General features: G+C 27.6%; 1 protein-coding gene across 1 annotated transcript in view; it reads left to right on the top strand.

Annotated features, from left to right (window-relative positions):
* LOC101234503 (uncharacterized) overlaps positions 1-18,226 on the top strand; it is a 61,484-nt gene that overhangs the window by 32,306 nt on the left and 10,952 nt on the right. Inside the window, exon 5 of the mRNA XM_065803335.1 lies at positions 7,789-7,987. Coding sequence (XP_065659407.1) covers positions 7,789-7,987 — 199 coding nt within the window. The remainder of the gene's footprint in view (positions 1-7,788; positions 7,988-18,226) is intronic.

Raw genomic sequence — 18,226 nt, 5'->3', positions numbered from 1 at the left:
CGCATAGTGATAAAAAATAGAAATATATCATCTACTGATCTCAGTAGAAAAAGGACAAAAAGCTGCTGGTGTTGTTGCTAGTGCTCAAACAATTAGAAGAGTACTACAAAAACACAATTACTCGTGGCAAGCTGCTTGTGAAAAGCCATGCCTATTGATGAAACATCAGAAAACAAGAAAAAACTGTTTAGCTCATAAAATTTAGTCTATGAGCAAAACGTTCTTTTCAGAGTTGAAATAAATGTTAAGGTTGGTTTAAGAAAAAACCAAGTAATGTTGAGAAGAAAGCCACATGAAAAAATGGACCCAAATTGTTCTACGTATAGAACAAAACATGGTAGTGGTAGTATAGACATCTGGGCCTGCATGAACTATGAAGGTGTTATTTTTTTAAAAATATTTGATGGAAGGCTTGATTCTCAAAGATATTTAGACATATTGGATAATTATTTAATGCCTTTTATTGACATTTTCCCATGGGAATCTTCCAACAAGATAAAGCCCCATACTGCTAAAATTTGCAAGCATTTGTTTGAAAAAAACAACATTAAAACCATGTCTTGGCCTGTCAATAGTCCAGATCTCAATTACATAGAGAATTTGTTGTCTGGTTTAAACCACAATCTTGGTAATATTGAAATAAAAGATCTGGGCGAGCCAAAAGAATTAGTAACAAAATTTCTGAATAGTTTTCTAAAAGAGATTACTCAGAATTTAGTGAACTCCATGTCAAAGTATATTAATGAATGCTTAAAAGCAAAAGGATTGTCAACAAAATATTAATTTTTTTTGTAAGTATTTTTTAATCAAGGTTTGTTAATTTTGTTTTTGTGGTTTGTTTATTTTAGCCACATTTTTTTTTGATACAAATGAACACTTGTTTTCATTTCAATATTTTAGTTTTTAGTTTTTTTAACTTTTATTATTTCATAATAAATTTATATTGTGATTATTTGATTTATTTCAATAAAAAAAAAGTAAGGGAAAAATCATTTTTGGTTTATAAATTATTCAAGTTCAAGCTTATATTCCTACTAAAATAATATGATGGATTGTTATTAATGGCCAATACTGTATATATATATATATATATATATATATATATATATATATATATATATATATATATATATATGCGGTAGTCGTGTAGTGGTAAAGCGCTCGCTTCAAAAGTGAGAGGTTCCGAGTTCGATCCCCACCACGTCCCTGGTAGTACCGCGCTCAACTTGTTTCTCCACGCAGCGGCCTTGTTCGTCAAGGTTCGTGTTTTGGAGTTATAGAGTTGAGAGAGGGTTATAACCACTATTTAGTAGCCTCCTCATCTGTAGTGGCTTTATCGGCCTTGAGGAGGTGAATAACAAAAATATATATATATATCAATTAATATAGTATAAAGTTAAATACAATTAAAATAATACAATACAAAACTCTTGTTTGTAGAAAATATTATTAAAAATTGTTGCACTTTCACTACTTCAAGTGTATTTTTAAAAAAAGTCTTCCTCCTTATCAAGGAGCTTTGAAAAAAAGTCTTCCTCCTTATCAAGGAGCTTTGAAAAAAAGTCTTCCTCCTTATCAAGGAGCTTTGAAAAAAAGTCTTCCTTATTATCAAGGAGCTTTTAAAAAAAGTCTTCCTTCTTATCAAGGAGCTTTTAAAAAAAGTCTTCCTCCTTATCAAGGAGCTTTGAAAAAAAGTCTTCCTCCTTATCAAGGAGCTTTGAAAAAAAGTCTTCCTTATTATCAAGGAGCTTTTAAAAAAAGTCTTCCTTCTTATCAAGGAGCTTTTAAAAAAAGTCTTCCTCCTTATCAAGGAGCTTTGAAAAAAAGTCTTCCTCCTTATCAAGGAGCTTTGAAAAAAGGTCTTCCTCCTTATCAAGGAGCTTTGAAAAAAAGTCTTTCTCCTTATCAAGGAGCTTTGAAAAAAAGTCTTCCTCTTTATCAAGGAGCTTTTAAAAAAAGTCTTCCTCCTTATCAAGGAGCTTTGAAAAAATTTAGGTTCAATTTCAAACTTACATCCCATCCAAGTAAAAAATCAGCACATAACAATCATAAACACAAGATAATTTGGTACAATCCTCCTTTTAGTGCAAATATCATAACAAAAATAATAAAATGTTTTTTGAACCACATTGACCACTATTTTCCAGTTAGTTTCCACCACAAGCTCCATGAAATATTTAATAGAAACATGATCAAAATAAGTTGTTCCTGCATGAAATCCATTATTAAATCTAACAGTAAAAACACTTTATATAAGGAGGCAAATATTAAAAAAATGCAATTGCATTGACAAATCCAAATGTATAATGAACAATCATTGCCTGTTTATTAAGATTGCTTATCATTAAATCAAATAAACCAGAATTTAACGAATAAGTATATTTTGTACTCAGTGAAAACACCTTTTAAATCTCCTTATTCAAACCATTTGAAATCTTTTAATGCAATTAAGTGTAGGAATAATATGGACTTATCTATGAATGTATGGCAGTTGAAAAAAACACTTTTTACCTTATATATTAAATGGAAAATTATTAAACAATGTAAACTATACAACCCAGCATCATAAGTTTGCATTTACTGTTTAAATGAGGAGTATCACAAAAGGCAGTGAAACAATTTTTAAATCTACTTTTTTTCTTATTATTTTCTACTACAATTATAAAATTTAGAAATTGATATGTTCAATTAGTTACAAATGGAAAAAAAATTAAAAACTATTGAATTTGTGGAAGAAACAGAATTAGCCTCGTCTACGTTATATATAAGAATATACTAAAAGTATTTTGTTTTTACACATTTGATATTTAGCATTGCTTTCTGAATTCTTAATGATTTCAAATTGCAACCTGACATACTAATCACAAGATTTTATTTTGAATAATGTAAACTTGGTACTTTTATTTTTTAAAATTTTTAAAATTTTTTTATTTATCTTTTAACAATTTTATTTAATTCAAATTTATTTTGATTAATTTTCATTTAATTTTATTTTTCAAGTTTTCTTACTTTTGGAAGATCTATTTTGAATATCTAAGGTTAATTATTTTGTTGCATATCAATTGACTTTGAGGCTTTGAATGGATTGCCAAATTTGACGTTGTTTGTTCACTAATAAGTCATTACTGTATTTGTTTTTTTATCAAGTTAGTATATAATTTTTATTTGGATCTTTGTCAAGACTTAAAATAGAAACAATTTAAAACCTTTTAGATTGAAACTCTCAAATAAACACAAAGAATTTAAAAAAATCTTTAAAAAAAAATAGTATCCAATTTATTTTACTCAACTCTCCAATTTCATACTGTATTTTGAAATTTCCAAAACAACTGATGGCTGACATATAGAACCAACTAACAAGTACAATGACATTAAACCCACATTCATAGATAGACTCAATACTGCTGAAAAACGAGTTACCAAATTGAATCTAAAATTGAAATAAAACTAAACTCACTAAAGCAGCACAAGCACCTGAAAGACTTCTGCACTACTCAGTCCATTAATAGTGGTCGTCAGGGACAAAGCTATTACAAACAATTTACTGTAGCAAGACACCACATTTTTTCACATAAATAACAACTGAGTAGATCACGGCTCCTTATTAATCCTGATATTACCTTAAATGAACGAAACCAAGCTTACCTCCTCAGAACATGCATGTTCCAATAACCAATTCATAATAAAAAAAATCAATGAATTACTGGTTGTAATAGCAAATTATTCCAGAAAATTCTTCATTCATTAGTTTTCTTTGTGATCTTCTTTGTAGATCATAAAGAAAAAATATTCTTATCTCTGGTGTCTACTGCCTTGTCTAACTACTACAAGAGTAACTGTGAAGCAATGAATGCTCTTTATATATTTCTAGTCATTAATATGTCAGTTGATCTGCAAAAAATAACTACAACATTAAATAACTACTTCCATTTTTATGAGATGGAACCAACAATTACACTGCCTAAATTAAAACAACATCTTCAACATGTAATTGACATAGTTACATTATGCTTGAATCAGTTGAATGTAAACTCTTGTTATTAAAACCAAACAAATTGACTCATTTTGATGACATTAGACCACTTGTGTTCCAGAGCTGTGCTGCTTCTTTTGGCAAATAACTTTATCTTATTTTCAATCATTCTTTACTGACAGGTGAAGTTCCAGAGCAAAGAAAACATTGCATAATAACTTTTGTGTTTAAAAGGTGCCATAAAATCAATGCTGAAAACTATTGGCCCGTCTCAAGAATCTCCATAGAATATTATATCAGCTAAACAGCAATGTTTTCTTAATGAAAAAAGCTGTGTCATTAACCTTTTGAAAGCTTGTGATTTTGTGACTGATGCAATGAGTCAAGGTCTTCTGATAGATGTCATCTGTACCGACTTCTCTAAAGCATTTGATAAGTTTCCTCACAAAAGACTACTTATTAAGTTCAAAGCATATGGAATCAAAAATAATTTACTGAATTGGATTCAAAGTTGGTTGACTGGGCAAATTTAGAGTTTATAAAGGCCAATATTAGTTTAAATGGCAAAATGTCTTCAGTGGTGTTCCCCAGGAATCCATCCTTGGTCCTCTCTTATTCATCTTATGTAAGTAATTTGCCTGACTTCGTACAGCATGTGATGGTCGTACAAATGGCTAATATTGTCTAACTTATCCAAATGTACATCATATCAAAGCACTTCTCATTGCTCATAGCAATAATAGGTCCAACAACATCTACACCATACTAGACAAACATGTTATCCACAAACTCAAGACCACTACTATTAAATTTGTTCTAGGCATATTCATATTGAAAAATCTAAAAATTAAAGCTTAAGTCAATTCTGTTGCAAGAGTAGCAATTATGATCCTTTGAAAACTTAAGGAAACCTTCTGTAGCCATAGTAAAAACCTTTGCTGATTTTTTTATACAGAGGGACCTAGTATGTCCTTCTTAAACATAAAAATTACCTTAACATTGCCAACCAAGTGCTAAAAATTATTTTTGTATATATTCTTTGTTTCTTGCTATTTTTAGCTGAAAGAAATTCAACTAAAAATAGCAAAACTCAAGAAATTTAGAAAAGACCAAAAAGTCCTTTATCATGTAGTCTTCAAATCACAGTACTACGATTAACATTAGCTAGGTTTTCATCCTTTAACTTGCGTGTAATATTGGCATCAGTTTTGTCACCTGTAGTCAAATTGCATTTGATGATGCAATAATATTGTTCAAGGTTGATATACCTATCAATAATACTGTAGCAATTTTACAAAAAGACTTTCCTTCTTTTGAAAATTGTATGACTCTCACAAATTTGGATTTATGTAAGCCTTATAACCTTTTATGAATTGAATGTAAATGTTTAACACATTATTATTTGTAAATTTGGTTTTAAACATCCTTCTGCTTCATTGTATATTATGAGGCCGGAAACATTTGCATGTGTAAATATAACAATTAAATAAAAAATACTTTCACAAATATGAGTAATATTCTTTTACTATATTATTTTGTTTCCTATATTTCATACTTACATTCTATAGTGATTAAAAACTATTAGTAATTTTTTGAAATAAATAAGTTAGAGTACAAAATGTTACTGGCCAAAAACTTTTACATGCCACTGTATATATATATATATATATATATATATATATATATATATATATATATATATATATATATATATATATATATATATATATATATATATATATATATATATATATATATATATATATAAATTATGTTAGTGTATTCTACAAACAGAGTTCTTAATGTTCTAAAAGAAGAGAACAATAATAAATTAGTAAAAACACTTATCTAATTTTTGATTACTTCAACACTGTGTTTCACCATCAGTAGGTTCATCAGGAAGAATTCTTCCTGATGAACCTACTAATGGTGAAACACAGTGTTGAAGTAATCAAAAATTAGATGAGTGTTTTTACTAATTTATATATATATATATATATATACAATATATATATATATATATATATATATATATATATATATATATATATATATATATATTATATATATATATATATATATATATATATATATATATATATATATATATATATATATATATATATATATATATACATTTGCATGTCTATATATATATTAGTGTGATAACAAAAAACTTTTTTTATGAAACCATTTGCAATCAAAGAAAGTTTATGAGTAATTGAAGAATATAAATTGCATTTTTGATTTTTTTTTAAAAAGTTCCCCCTCCCCTCCCCTCTTCCGAAAAAAAAAGTGAAATTTTTTTTTTTTTTAATGACATGTGTCTTTTGCTTTATTCAAAAAAGTAATAGGAATAACTAAGCAACTTTTATTAACAAATAAGATACAGAACAGCTAGCAATTGTCCAAAATGTACAAAAAATGTTTAAAAAATAGTTTTTGCTATGAACTTCAGGTTCAAAAATTCAATTTTTCTTGATTTTGCATCCCGCTTGCATCTTGATTTTAAACCCGCTGTTGTAGTGCTTGATCTTTGGTATTTCGGTTTGCATTCAGGAGAAGATGACGTGGAAGAAGAGGTTGGCGACTCGGGTGAAGAATCAGAGGTTTTAGAATCCGAAGATTCTGAGTCACTTTCATGTGTTTGTGTGGGTTGGGATTGAGAAGAGCTGGCTTGAGGTTGAGTTGTTGATAGTCGGATTAGTTTTCTTGGGTGGATTGATTCCAAAGGGGCTTGTTTGACCATTGAATAGCCAATCTTTCCTCCACTCTTAACTTGCCTCTGGTAGAGCACTTTATCCTCGGTGCTTTTCCATTGTCCATTAAAGTTAGTGACATCAAATAACTGAGAAAGTGTTGCAGTGAATTTATCAGACGGTTTCTTTTTTTTTTGTCATATAGTTCAATCAGACTATTGAGCTTCTTTCTGATGAGTGCGCTGGATAATAATGGAAAGTCTAGAATTTCCCTCCAGAGCAATTCTATATCCGTAATCATAATTTTGATTCGATCCATTCGCCGTTTTTCGCTGTTGAACAGAAAAGTGAAGTTTCCAAGAATTTGACGGTTTGTTGGCATCCATGTGAGATTGGTTAGCTTTTTAACAGATGGAATACTTGGATCCCTTTTCCGTTTACAAAAGGAGGGTAGATTCTTCATCCAAATATACCTGTTTGACTTTACACTGTTGCTGGAATTTCTAGAAGACATTTTATTGACAATCTTGCACTGAAAACAAAAATATTCAAACGAGTTCCCACTTCACACGGTATAGCTGGGATCAAAACAAAGATAATAAACAACATTTATTAACAAACTACTAAACTAACAACCATCTGTAAATGTCTTGTTTATAAACAAATGGAAACAACTGACTGGAATATGCTTAAAAGCAGTATAGAGCGTCATATAAAAAGTCAGTGTGAAATTGAAACCGATAGTCAAACTGTGCGATGTGTGCACAAAAAAAATAAAAAGGTGGGGGAACTTTTTTCAATTTTTTTAAAAATTGATGTTGCTACTGTCATCTACCTACAAATGTTCCTCTAATGTAAAGGATTTCAGTTTCGTAACAAAAAATAATGATAATAGTTATTACCCTAATATATATATATATATGTATATGTATATATGTATATATATACACACGCATACATACATACATACATACATACATACATACATACATACATACATACATACATACATACATACATACATACATACATACATACATACATGCATGTATACATATATGCACACACAGATTTACATTAGTATATATTTTTGAATTTATATATTTATATTTTAAGAATGGGATTTTGCAATTGGTGGCAGCTAAAGAAAGAGAAATTATAGTTTTTAAAATTATCGTCCAGGAAGGCCAAATAATATTCCTAGGCTGTGAAAGTGCGCCTAGCTGTCATAGTTCTCCTATAACATCATTGCAAGTTATTAACAACAAGTTTGTGTTAACGTCAAGCTTTACTGCCACACAGTACTTTGATATAGGTATTTTTTTAATATTTATTTAAATATATTTATTTTTGCTATATATATATATATATATATATATATATATATATATATATATATATATATATATATATATATATATATATATATATATATATATATATATATATATATATATAAAAAGTAACGAAACTAGAGTTTTTTAGGGATATCTTTTTTGTTTGTTTGTTGATGTGAGGGGAGTAGTGATTTTCTTGAGGTAGCCTCAGCCCCTCTTCTCATCCAAGGTTAAAACCTATTTTGCAACAATGATTTTTGAATATCATCTACTTTGTGTTCCCCTTATGTAGTTTAATCTGATGATAAGGATTCAATTTAAACTAGCATCTTGTTGTAAAAGACATTTCTTTGAATGCATGAGTTTAGTGGTGGATGTAAGCGTATGCTACTTTAATTATACTAAGAAAAATTATTTTATTTAGGATTTTAATAAATGTTTAAGTTGTAAATAGTATGCCATTTTATGTTAATATTTATTGAAAATTGTTTGAAATATCTTAAACATTTAGTAATTTTAATTTTAGTAGTTATTAAATGTTTAAAATACTTTTAAACAACTTTTAATCAATATTTACAAATAGCATAGAATTTGTATTAGTGTAATTACTTTTATTTTCATTTTCATTTTGATTGAAATATCAGTAATACTGTTTATTTAACTTTTACTAAAAATTAATCATTTTTGCAATACTTCAAAGAACCTTTTAAATAATAATATAAAAAAAATATTTATGATAAACCTAATGAATTAAAAAATTTATATATATATATATATTTATATATATATATATATATATATATATATATATATATATATATATATATATATATATATATATATATTGGGCACATAAAATAAGTTACATTTACTACAAATTTTTTTAAACATTAAGAACTAAAACTTAACTCTTACTAATGTAATCGTTATTGTAATCGTTATTTTTGTTTCTTATCATTTTATTATTGTTATTTTAATCGTTATTATTATTATTGTAATCGTAAATCTTATAATTGGAAGCAGTGGCTAGGATGCTTGCCTCAAAAGCTAGAGATCTGTGGTTCAACAATACCTCTGGCAAGTTTTACAACATTGGTTAGGAAGGAGGCGTGAGCTTCCTTCAAATGCTCTACTACTGTGCTCTCTAATAAGACCATAAAGACTTCATGGGGCACCTAAAAATAAAATAGAATTTGAAAAAAAAAATTGTTTTTTTTATTATTAGTAAAGTTGAAAAGAATATGAAGATAAACAAAACTTTCTAGATAATGTTTTTTTTTTTTTTTTAATTTTTTTTTATTTTCCTTTAGTAAAATATAGATAATTTAAGATCAAAAGTTCATTCTAAAATTAAATTCTATGCAAGGTAATGTTAATGCGATGTTGTTATTAAGACTGAAATTTTTTACTTACATTCATTTATTATTAAAAATAGTTAAATCTTTATTGCCACAAAGCAAAAGAAAACACTCTGTATGAATATTTTAAAATTGTTCTTTCTTTCAAATTTTTCATACATTTCATTAAATTGTCTTTAAATTGAGTTTCATAATAAGTTTTAATTCAATTTTTTATATCTAACATTCAGTTAGTACAACGACATTCAGTTCAACGACAGTTTGAAACTTTAATAGTTTTGAAAAGCAGCAAGTAATTTTTTTTTTAATCCTTATTTTCCAGAAGAAAAAAATCTCTAAAATAAATAGAAAGTTAGTTATTTACCTTTTAAACCAAAACTTTTTCCTATTTTTATAAAAAAGCAAATAAATAAAAAACAATGAGAAAAAGTAAAAAGAGTTTCTTTTGTGAGTTTTCTTGATTTTTTCTTTAATTATATTTAAATATACAAAACGTATTAAAATTAAAAAAGGTTTTTTTATTTTTAAGCAAATAAACTTTGAAAATAGTTTTATGTTATAGCTAATGATAATAATGATCATTATGTTATATGAGCTAACAAGTATTTTAATAATTTAAATATTAGTAAATATTTTGTTTAGTATTTATATATATTATTTATATAAGTTTACTTGGTTTGCTTAAGCAGTGTATGTGCTTATAGACACATCAAGAGCACTTGGAAAAAATGTAATGTAACTAAATAATAATAGGTCTTCAATTGGTTGTGAGCTATATAAAACATGAGTTGAAAATAAATGTTCCCTTGATTGTTCGCTGGTTGTTACAGCATTCATCAAATTGTGTAATCATTTGTTGTATTTCTCTGAGAAGTTAGTTGCTTTAGTTTTTTTTAATCAAAAAATAAAAAATAACTTAAAGAGACAAATTGTGGTCTCAAAGATAGTCAGCAAAAATGGAGATAAAGGACCATCATTGCAAAAAGGGATTACTGTTCCAACAAGTTTCTGGCTGACTTTGTTTCCATATACGCAAGGCATTTCTTTCAAAAACTAAAACTGGAACAGAAGTTTCTTGATGAAGATCCAAGTACATAGAAAGATCATATAGCCTATCAGTCAGCAAGGACATTCGTAAAAATTAATAAAATTGCTAATGACAGCAAAGAGTGAGGAGTGACTTTTATTCAAGAATATAATCAACTCATGACACATGATGAAATGCAGCTTCAGTTCCTTTTGCAGGTTGTACCTGATGTCTGCTTTCCCTAATTCTAAAAAGATCACACAATTAACTGACACAAAAATGTTTGATCACTCTATATTTTATATACTAAGTGTATTTTATATTATACCATATGATAATTATTATGATTAAATACTATTAATTATTATTTGTGTTAATTTTGTTTAAAAAAAATTAACACTGAAATACTGTATATTAAGTCAATCTTATAATGAAATATTAATTACATGGGCTGTGAAACCAGAGTAGAGGTGGAGGCATGTTACCCACCAAAAAATTCTAATATTCATTAAAATATCAGTAAAAATCAGTCAGCTACTCTCAGTCAGCTACTCTCGGATTATTTATTACTTTTAGTACCAGGGCTGCATAAACATTGATTCATCCTAAAAATATATTATTTTTTATTTAAAATTTATGTTACAATTTATATATATATGTATATATATATGTATATATATATATATATATATATATATATATATATATATATATATATATATACATATATATTTATATATATACATATATATACATATATATACATATATATACATATATATACATATATATACATATATATACATATATATATATATATATATATATATATATATATATATATATATATATATATATATATATATATATATATATTAGGGGTATTCAAAAAAAGTGAATTTTCAAATCTAAAAAACCATACCCCCTAAATTTGGGGCAAATGTATAAAAAATGAGCCTCGCAAAGTTTGAGTGCTGTCCGATCACTTCCCCCCCCCCCCCTCAAGTTAAAAATTTAGGTGAAAATTGACCGAAAAGTGGTAATTTTCGGGCGTCTTGAGGGAGGGGTATTTTTTTTTTTTTTTTCAATTTTTTTTTTTCTGCTATATGTATATAGGCCTATATTTTTGTTTAAAAATATATGGTTTTTTTCCTACTTCTCAAAAATCTATGTTTGGTGGTATTGAAAATCATGAAAATCAGAATTTTTGTAGTTAAAGTTAGATTTATATATATATATATATATATATATATATATATATATATATATATATATATATATATATATATATATATATATATATATTTATAAGCCTTGTGTGTATTAACATATACACACAAGGCCTCTCTAACTATTCCCAAGACATACCAGAGGGAGCAACCAACTTCATTTTGCCAGAAAGAATGAACAGTTGTTGGTTGTGACCTCAGCAATGTTGTTTATCTATATTGAAAAAAACACTATTTATCTATATTGAAAAATCAAAATGAGAAAGAATAAATAAAATTATAAATTTATATTCAAGTTTTATAACAGAAAAAAAATTTACAAATCTAATAATAATCAAGTTTAACTCTTTATCTTTTTTCGCATCACACCAAGTCCATCATTAAACTTAATCTTTGAAATTTTACCGGATTTTTGTTTTTGTGATCTGAATACAGATCGAACTTCCGCAGTTAGCAATCTGTTGTGCTTTTCAGTTTCATCCGAATATCTATGAATATACTGCCCCATCATACCTATTGACCGTTCTGAATGGTCATTTACAAAAATCAAAGCTTCAGCATATTTTTGAAAACTTTTGAAGCATGACTGAGTATGCCAATAGTTTGGTGGAAGCGAGAGCCAGTCTTGAACTCGTTGCTTTTCAAACCCATTCATGTCAAAAATCAGGTAAGAAAAGACATCAACCAAGGCAGACAAGGATGGTGGTTTTTTCCCAATTTTTGTATTCATTTTATAAATTTCCTTGATATCTTGCTTTACTTTATTCTCAGGCTTATAATAGTCAGAGCTAGGCATATCAAATGACAGAATTGCTGATGCAATTTTTGCCTTCTCCTCTAATGCTAACTCATCATCTAGCAAAGCTAAAGGTATCATTGTTGAATCCAAATACCAATAGTGTTTATACTGAGACTCTAATACAGCATCGACAGCTATTGGGTTTGTACATACCTTCTTGTACAGATGCATTTGATGTATGGCTGTAATGTCAAGAAAAGGAGCTTTGATGACATCCTCAGATTGTAGATACCATTTTGCATAAAAGCAAACAATAAATTCTGTAATAAGCTTAATTTCAATTTTCAGTTTATCATTTACCTGAACAAACATAAGTTGATTGGATAAAAGCCGAAGCTTTAGATAATAAATTGCTTTTCCTAAAAATCTTGCATGATGAATAGCACCAGTTTTTCTTACTTTATATGTTATAGGGGATAAGTACGTGACAACTAATTCTGCAAGCTCACTTCTATCATCTCTTATAATACCTGGTTTACTAATGTATGCTTTGCAAAATGTTAATGACTTCATAGCTGCCTTTTCTAAAAAACTGCTTTTAACCTTATTCCAATCAAACCGTAACAGTAGAACTGAATTATAGTTAAAATTAGGTTCTTCAAAAATATTTTTAAGCTTTTTGAAAAGAGGATTATCAGGTCCACTAGTTTCTTCATTAGTCACTAATTTCCAAAAGTGAAGCATTCTTAATTCAGTCACATGATGCCTACATGCTATTTGGAGGAGATACTTATCCAGTTCTTGAGATATTCTGGAAACTGATCCTTTATTCGTCCCAGTGTTGGATGATGTTGTATCAAAGCATATTCCTCTAGTTTTTGACGTAAGTTGATACTCCTTAATTAAGTTCATTACACCTAAGAACTGATCTTCACCAGTGGATGACGCTAGTGGAGGTACTCCAAGTAGGTAAGTCTGTCCATTAATGTTAACTAAAACAGCCATTCTATCCCTCTTTAACATTTTTCCTTTGTTTAGCTCAAACAAGGTCTTCCCATCAAAATGCTGCTTTAACATCTTCTTTTGAAATTTTTGCCATGTTTTCATTTTCTTTTTTCATTTTTCTATATGCGGTAAACTGACTGCTTTTAACTTCTTTAAGATCAACACCTGATTGATATAGAATTGCATTTGTTACCTTCTGTAAAACGTTTGGTGATATATCACAGGCTGTAGCAGTAAGTGAAACATTACCAGCAAAAACATCTTTTGGAATTTTTGCAATTACTGTGTCTGGGTTTTCAGAGACTTCTATATGATACCAATCACCTGGCTCAAAATCAGATTCAATTGAAGAATCATCGCTTAGAATTGTGTCTATAAGTTCAACGTTGGGTACATCATCTCTCAAAATCTTAGGCTGTAAATGATTTTTCTTCCTGATGCTTTCTTTTGCCTAATTAACAGAAAAAATGTAGTTTTAGTTTTTAATTTTAAAATTAGTGGAAAAAAGAATTAACAGAGCTTGAGAAAGAGCTAAAGTAATTAATTAAAAGTATTAAATACCTTTTTTCTATATTTAATATCCTCTGAACCAATAACAAACTTTCTTTCATTTTCCTGATCTTCAAGAAATTTTAGATCTTCAATCTTGTCTTTTAGTGATCTTTTTTTATCTTTACTGATTGTATCTTTGAGATTAGAATTACCAGCCCAAAAAAGTTTTTTTATTTCAATCTCAAACTTGTTTTGTTTAGCCAAATCACCACTATTTCCCCTTTTTGCATTTTTTTTCAAGTTGGAATAGGACTTATGCAATTTAAAAAGTTTTTTAACTAAACTTAAATCAGTTAACACATCAAATCCAGCTTTAATCCAGGGTCTTATGATTTTAGACAAAATATATTCACAACAACTCTCCAAACATCTAGAAAATTTTTTTTTAGGGGGACAAGCAATAATACTTGATATTGATACAGATTGACATTGTTGGTTATATATTAAATGTTGAAGTATATCCAAGCCTGTTGGAAGTTGTATATCTAAATAGAAAAATTTATATTTTATAAATAAAATAAATTTTTTAGCAACTAATGACTCATTATAATTCCAATATTAATAAAAATGTTTATATCTGATATAGCTGGTTTTGCCTCTTTTATAATAAAAAGTTCCTTTTTCATTGACCTAAGTTGTGCTTTACTCATTTTTCATGTACTAATCTCTATTTATTAGAAAATTTCAAAGTTTTAAACTATCAGAATTTACACGAAAATATATGTATATAAAATTAGGCATAACAGAAAATATATTTAAAAAAATACCAATTTTCATGATTTTCAATATCACCAAACTTAGATTTTTGAGAAGTAAGGAAAAAACCATATATTTTTAAACAAAAATATAGGCCTATATATATATAGCAGAAAAAAAAAATTGCCCCTCCCTCAAGATGCCCGAAAACGACCACTTTTCGGTCAATTTTCCCCTAAATTATTAGCTTGAGGGGGGGTCAAAAGTGAACGGACAGCGCTCAAACTTTGTGAGGCTCATTTTTTATATATTTGCCCCAAATTTAGGGGTATGGTTTTTTAGATTTGAAAATTCACTTTTTTTGAATACCCCTAATATATATATATATATATATATATATATATATATATATATATATATATATATTATATATATATATATACACTTACATACTTACATAGTATATATAGACATAATTGGTTTACCTTTTTATGCTGTTTCTTTAATATAAAATCTCAAGTATCTGCTTTCTCACACTAGATTTTTTTCATGCCATATATAATGCCCTCTTTTCCGAGTTTTCTTACTTTCATCTATACCTTTTTCTCATGAAGCTGCTATATGCTGATACCTAAATCATCTGCATCCTCATTGCTCAACATACTCAAACTACTTTAATCTGACAAACCTTGCCCAATTCGCTCTCTTAATCTCTTTTTAAGATGATGACTTTTCTTTTCTTGTTAGAAAAAAAAACATATCTGTGTGATCATCTTCTCTTTTGGCAAATACTACGACATATAAATAAAGGAGAGTTGCCGAAATTGAAACAAGTGTCTTAACTCTGACACTTACATTTCTTTTAAAAATAAAACGTTTCATGGCGTTTCAAACGTTTCATGGCTATACTTTGCAAAATATAAAGTTTCTTATTTTCTACATTTTAAGAGATTTTAAAAGTTATCCCAAAAAAATGCATGTGTCATCACTTTAAAGCTTTTTTTGTGTTTGAGATGTTTTTTTTGATTTTGCGATGGGATTTAAAATATAAGTAATAACACAAAATTATCGTATAAATTGCAGCATATTTGATATTTCACTGATAACAAAATAGTCCAAAGTTTTCTTGATAAGAACTAATAAATGAAGTTTTTCTTATGTAATAAGTGATACAAGGGTTAAAGAGATTCTTAAGGCACAATTTAAAAATGAATAGATACAATCATAAACCTTGAAATAATACTTTATTCAGTGACTTTTAATTAATAAAATAAAAGAGCATCATAATAGTTGAAGTTTTGTACAATGTAATATTTGTAGAACTCCATTTTGGCTAAATGAAAAGATAAAAGGACAATATTATAAGTTTTGAATGAATTATTTAAATTCATTCAAAACTTGCAATAGGATAAAAATAATTTAAAGTTGATTTCTGTTGGTTTTACTTTTTTTAAAGCAAGCTGTTCTGATTGAGAAATCAAAATTTTCCAATTTATAATTGGAATGCTAATCATAAATTGGAAATTTGGAAACAGTACCTTGATTGGTGGTTTGACAAAACCAAGTTTATTTCCAATTACAGTGCAATCTATTAGAGCTATGGTTAAAAGTAAAGAAAGGTTGTCTATTTGTATTAATTAAATCAAAAATGTTATTACAGTTAAGCCATATTTGGTTAAAAAATATTTATTCCTTAGGTGTTCTAATTGCGACAACTCTCTTCTGTTAAAATTTGTATAAATGTATAAGAATATTGTATACCAGCTTATATATATATATATATATATATATATATATATATATTATATATATATATATATATATATATATATATATATATATATATATATATATCTTATAATTTTGCTGGAGCCGGGGCAGGGTTTGTCCCATATTTAGTCAAGCATGGGATGAGTGCCCTGTTCACTTACTATGTCAGATTCAGTCCATAGTGTAAAAGACAAACTGTTATTGTATAATTAAATCTTTGCTTTAATTTGCTCATCTTAACTTGTAAATAATCTGTAAACAAAATCTGTTGTTTCAACAGGCAGCAACTGTGCTTAAAATTTGTGACATCAAATGCTATATTTATCTTTCTTCACAGTCCATGTCCATAGTTATATTTGTTTACATCAGTTGTTGCTGCCAACTTTAATGTTTTTCTTTGAATGCAGCTTTTCTGTTGATTTTTTTTTTTACTATTTCAAACTCTTTTAGGCTATTTGCTACCAGTTGACCATGATTTAAAAACTACATAATTTAACAACTCTACATAATTTACATCCGATCCCTTCACAGCTTCACATTTCTTTTTCTTATCTCAAGATAGTTCTCAATTATTTGATTTTTTCTTAACTTTGATTTCATTTTTTTTCTGGGATGATAATACTGCTTTCCTACATAATTCAATCAACTCGTTGTCATTCAAACTGTCTATAAATTTGGGTTTTGTTTTTTTGTTTTATTTTATTCTGATTTATTCCCAACAAGGCTGCAAGCAACCACTAATAAGTTGGGTGTTACTGAAAAAAAAAAGAGTTATAGAGCAAGGAAACCATTGACAGAAGACTTAAAAAGTTGGAGATTATTTCAGTCAGGAAAGCATGAAAATGGGAGAGAATTCCAAAGGGTTAAAGTGCGGGGTAAAAACTAGGCAAGTAATAGTTTTTAGAGCATGCAGGGACAAATACAGTAAAGGAATGAGACTGCTGAATGACGAGTCAAGCGAGAATGAGTTTTAGTTTATGGAACTAGAGACAAGAGCTCCTTTGAGCAGCGACCATGATATTATTTATAGAAAAGAGAAAGATGAGTATAAAGTTGAGTGATCAGCAAAAAGAACTACTTTCAATGTTAGGTTGTCAGGAGGATCATTAATGTAGATAAGAAACAAAACAGGACCAAGGATAGTCCTTTGAGGTACCCCAGAAGTTATTGGAAATGAAGAAGAGTGTTGGCCTTCCAGGATGACTTTGAGCTTGACCTAATTCAATCAACTCATTGTCATTCAAACCTTCCTTAACTTGGGCTTGACTTTTCTGAAATAATTAAGCTTTCTTTTTTTTTTATCAGCATCAGCTCTCTTTTTTTTTTTTGCAATGAAAATATATGTATACTTCTTGCTTAGCAAATTTATTTATTTAACAATAAACATTTTGCATTACTACATTCATTTTCTTCAGCCTGGTCAAAAATAGCTACTGATACCTCTGTCTTTTCTGATAGTAATTTAAAATGTATAATAACCTTATTTGACCGCTAATACTTGTCCTTCATTACTTAAAAAAGACAAAGTATTAGGGTATTTTTTTGGTTTTGCAAACTTTCTTATTAAAATAAATTAACTAAATCTTTTTAAATAGAATAAAAATGACAAAAGCGTAATTGAAATTAAATCAAAAACAAATAGATTTTTACAAATGATTTTTTATTTTACTTTACTTTTTTGACTTAAAAGCATACACAATCAGTAGACATATAATGATGCTAAAATAAAGACTGTTACAAAATAAATTATAACATTTTTTGTAATTGCACATATATTATTTGTTTCTAATACTTTTAATATATATGTATGCTTTAAAATATTGTAAAAAAAGTATTATCAA

This window comes from Hydra vulgaris, chromosome 08 (genome assembly GCF_038396675.1).
Source record: "Hydra vulgaris chromosome 08, alternate assembly HydraT2T_AEP".
NCBI lineage: Eukaryota > Metazoa > Cnidaria > Hydrozoa > Anthoathecata > Hydridae > Hydra > Hydra vulgaris.
Note: the sequence above shows the minus strand (reverse complement) of the source record. Positions and strands in the feature narration are given on the sequence as shown.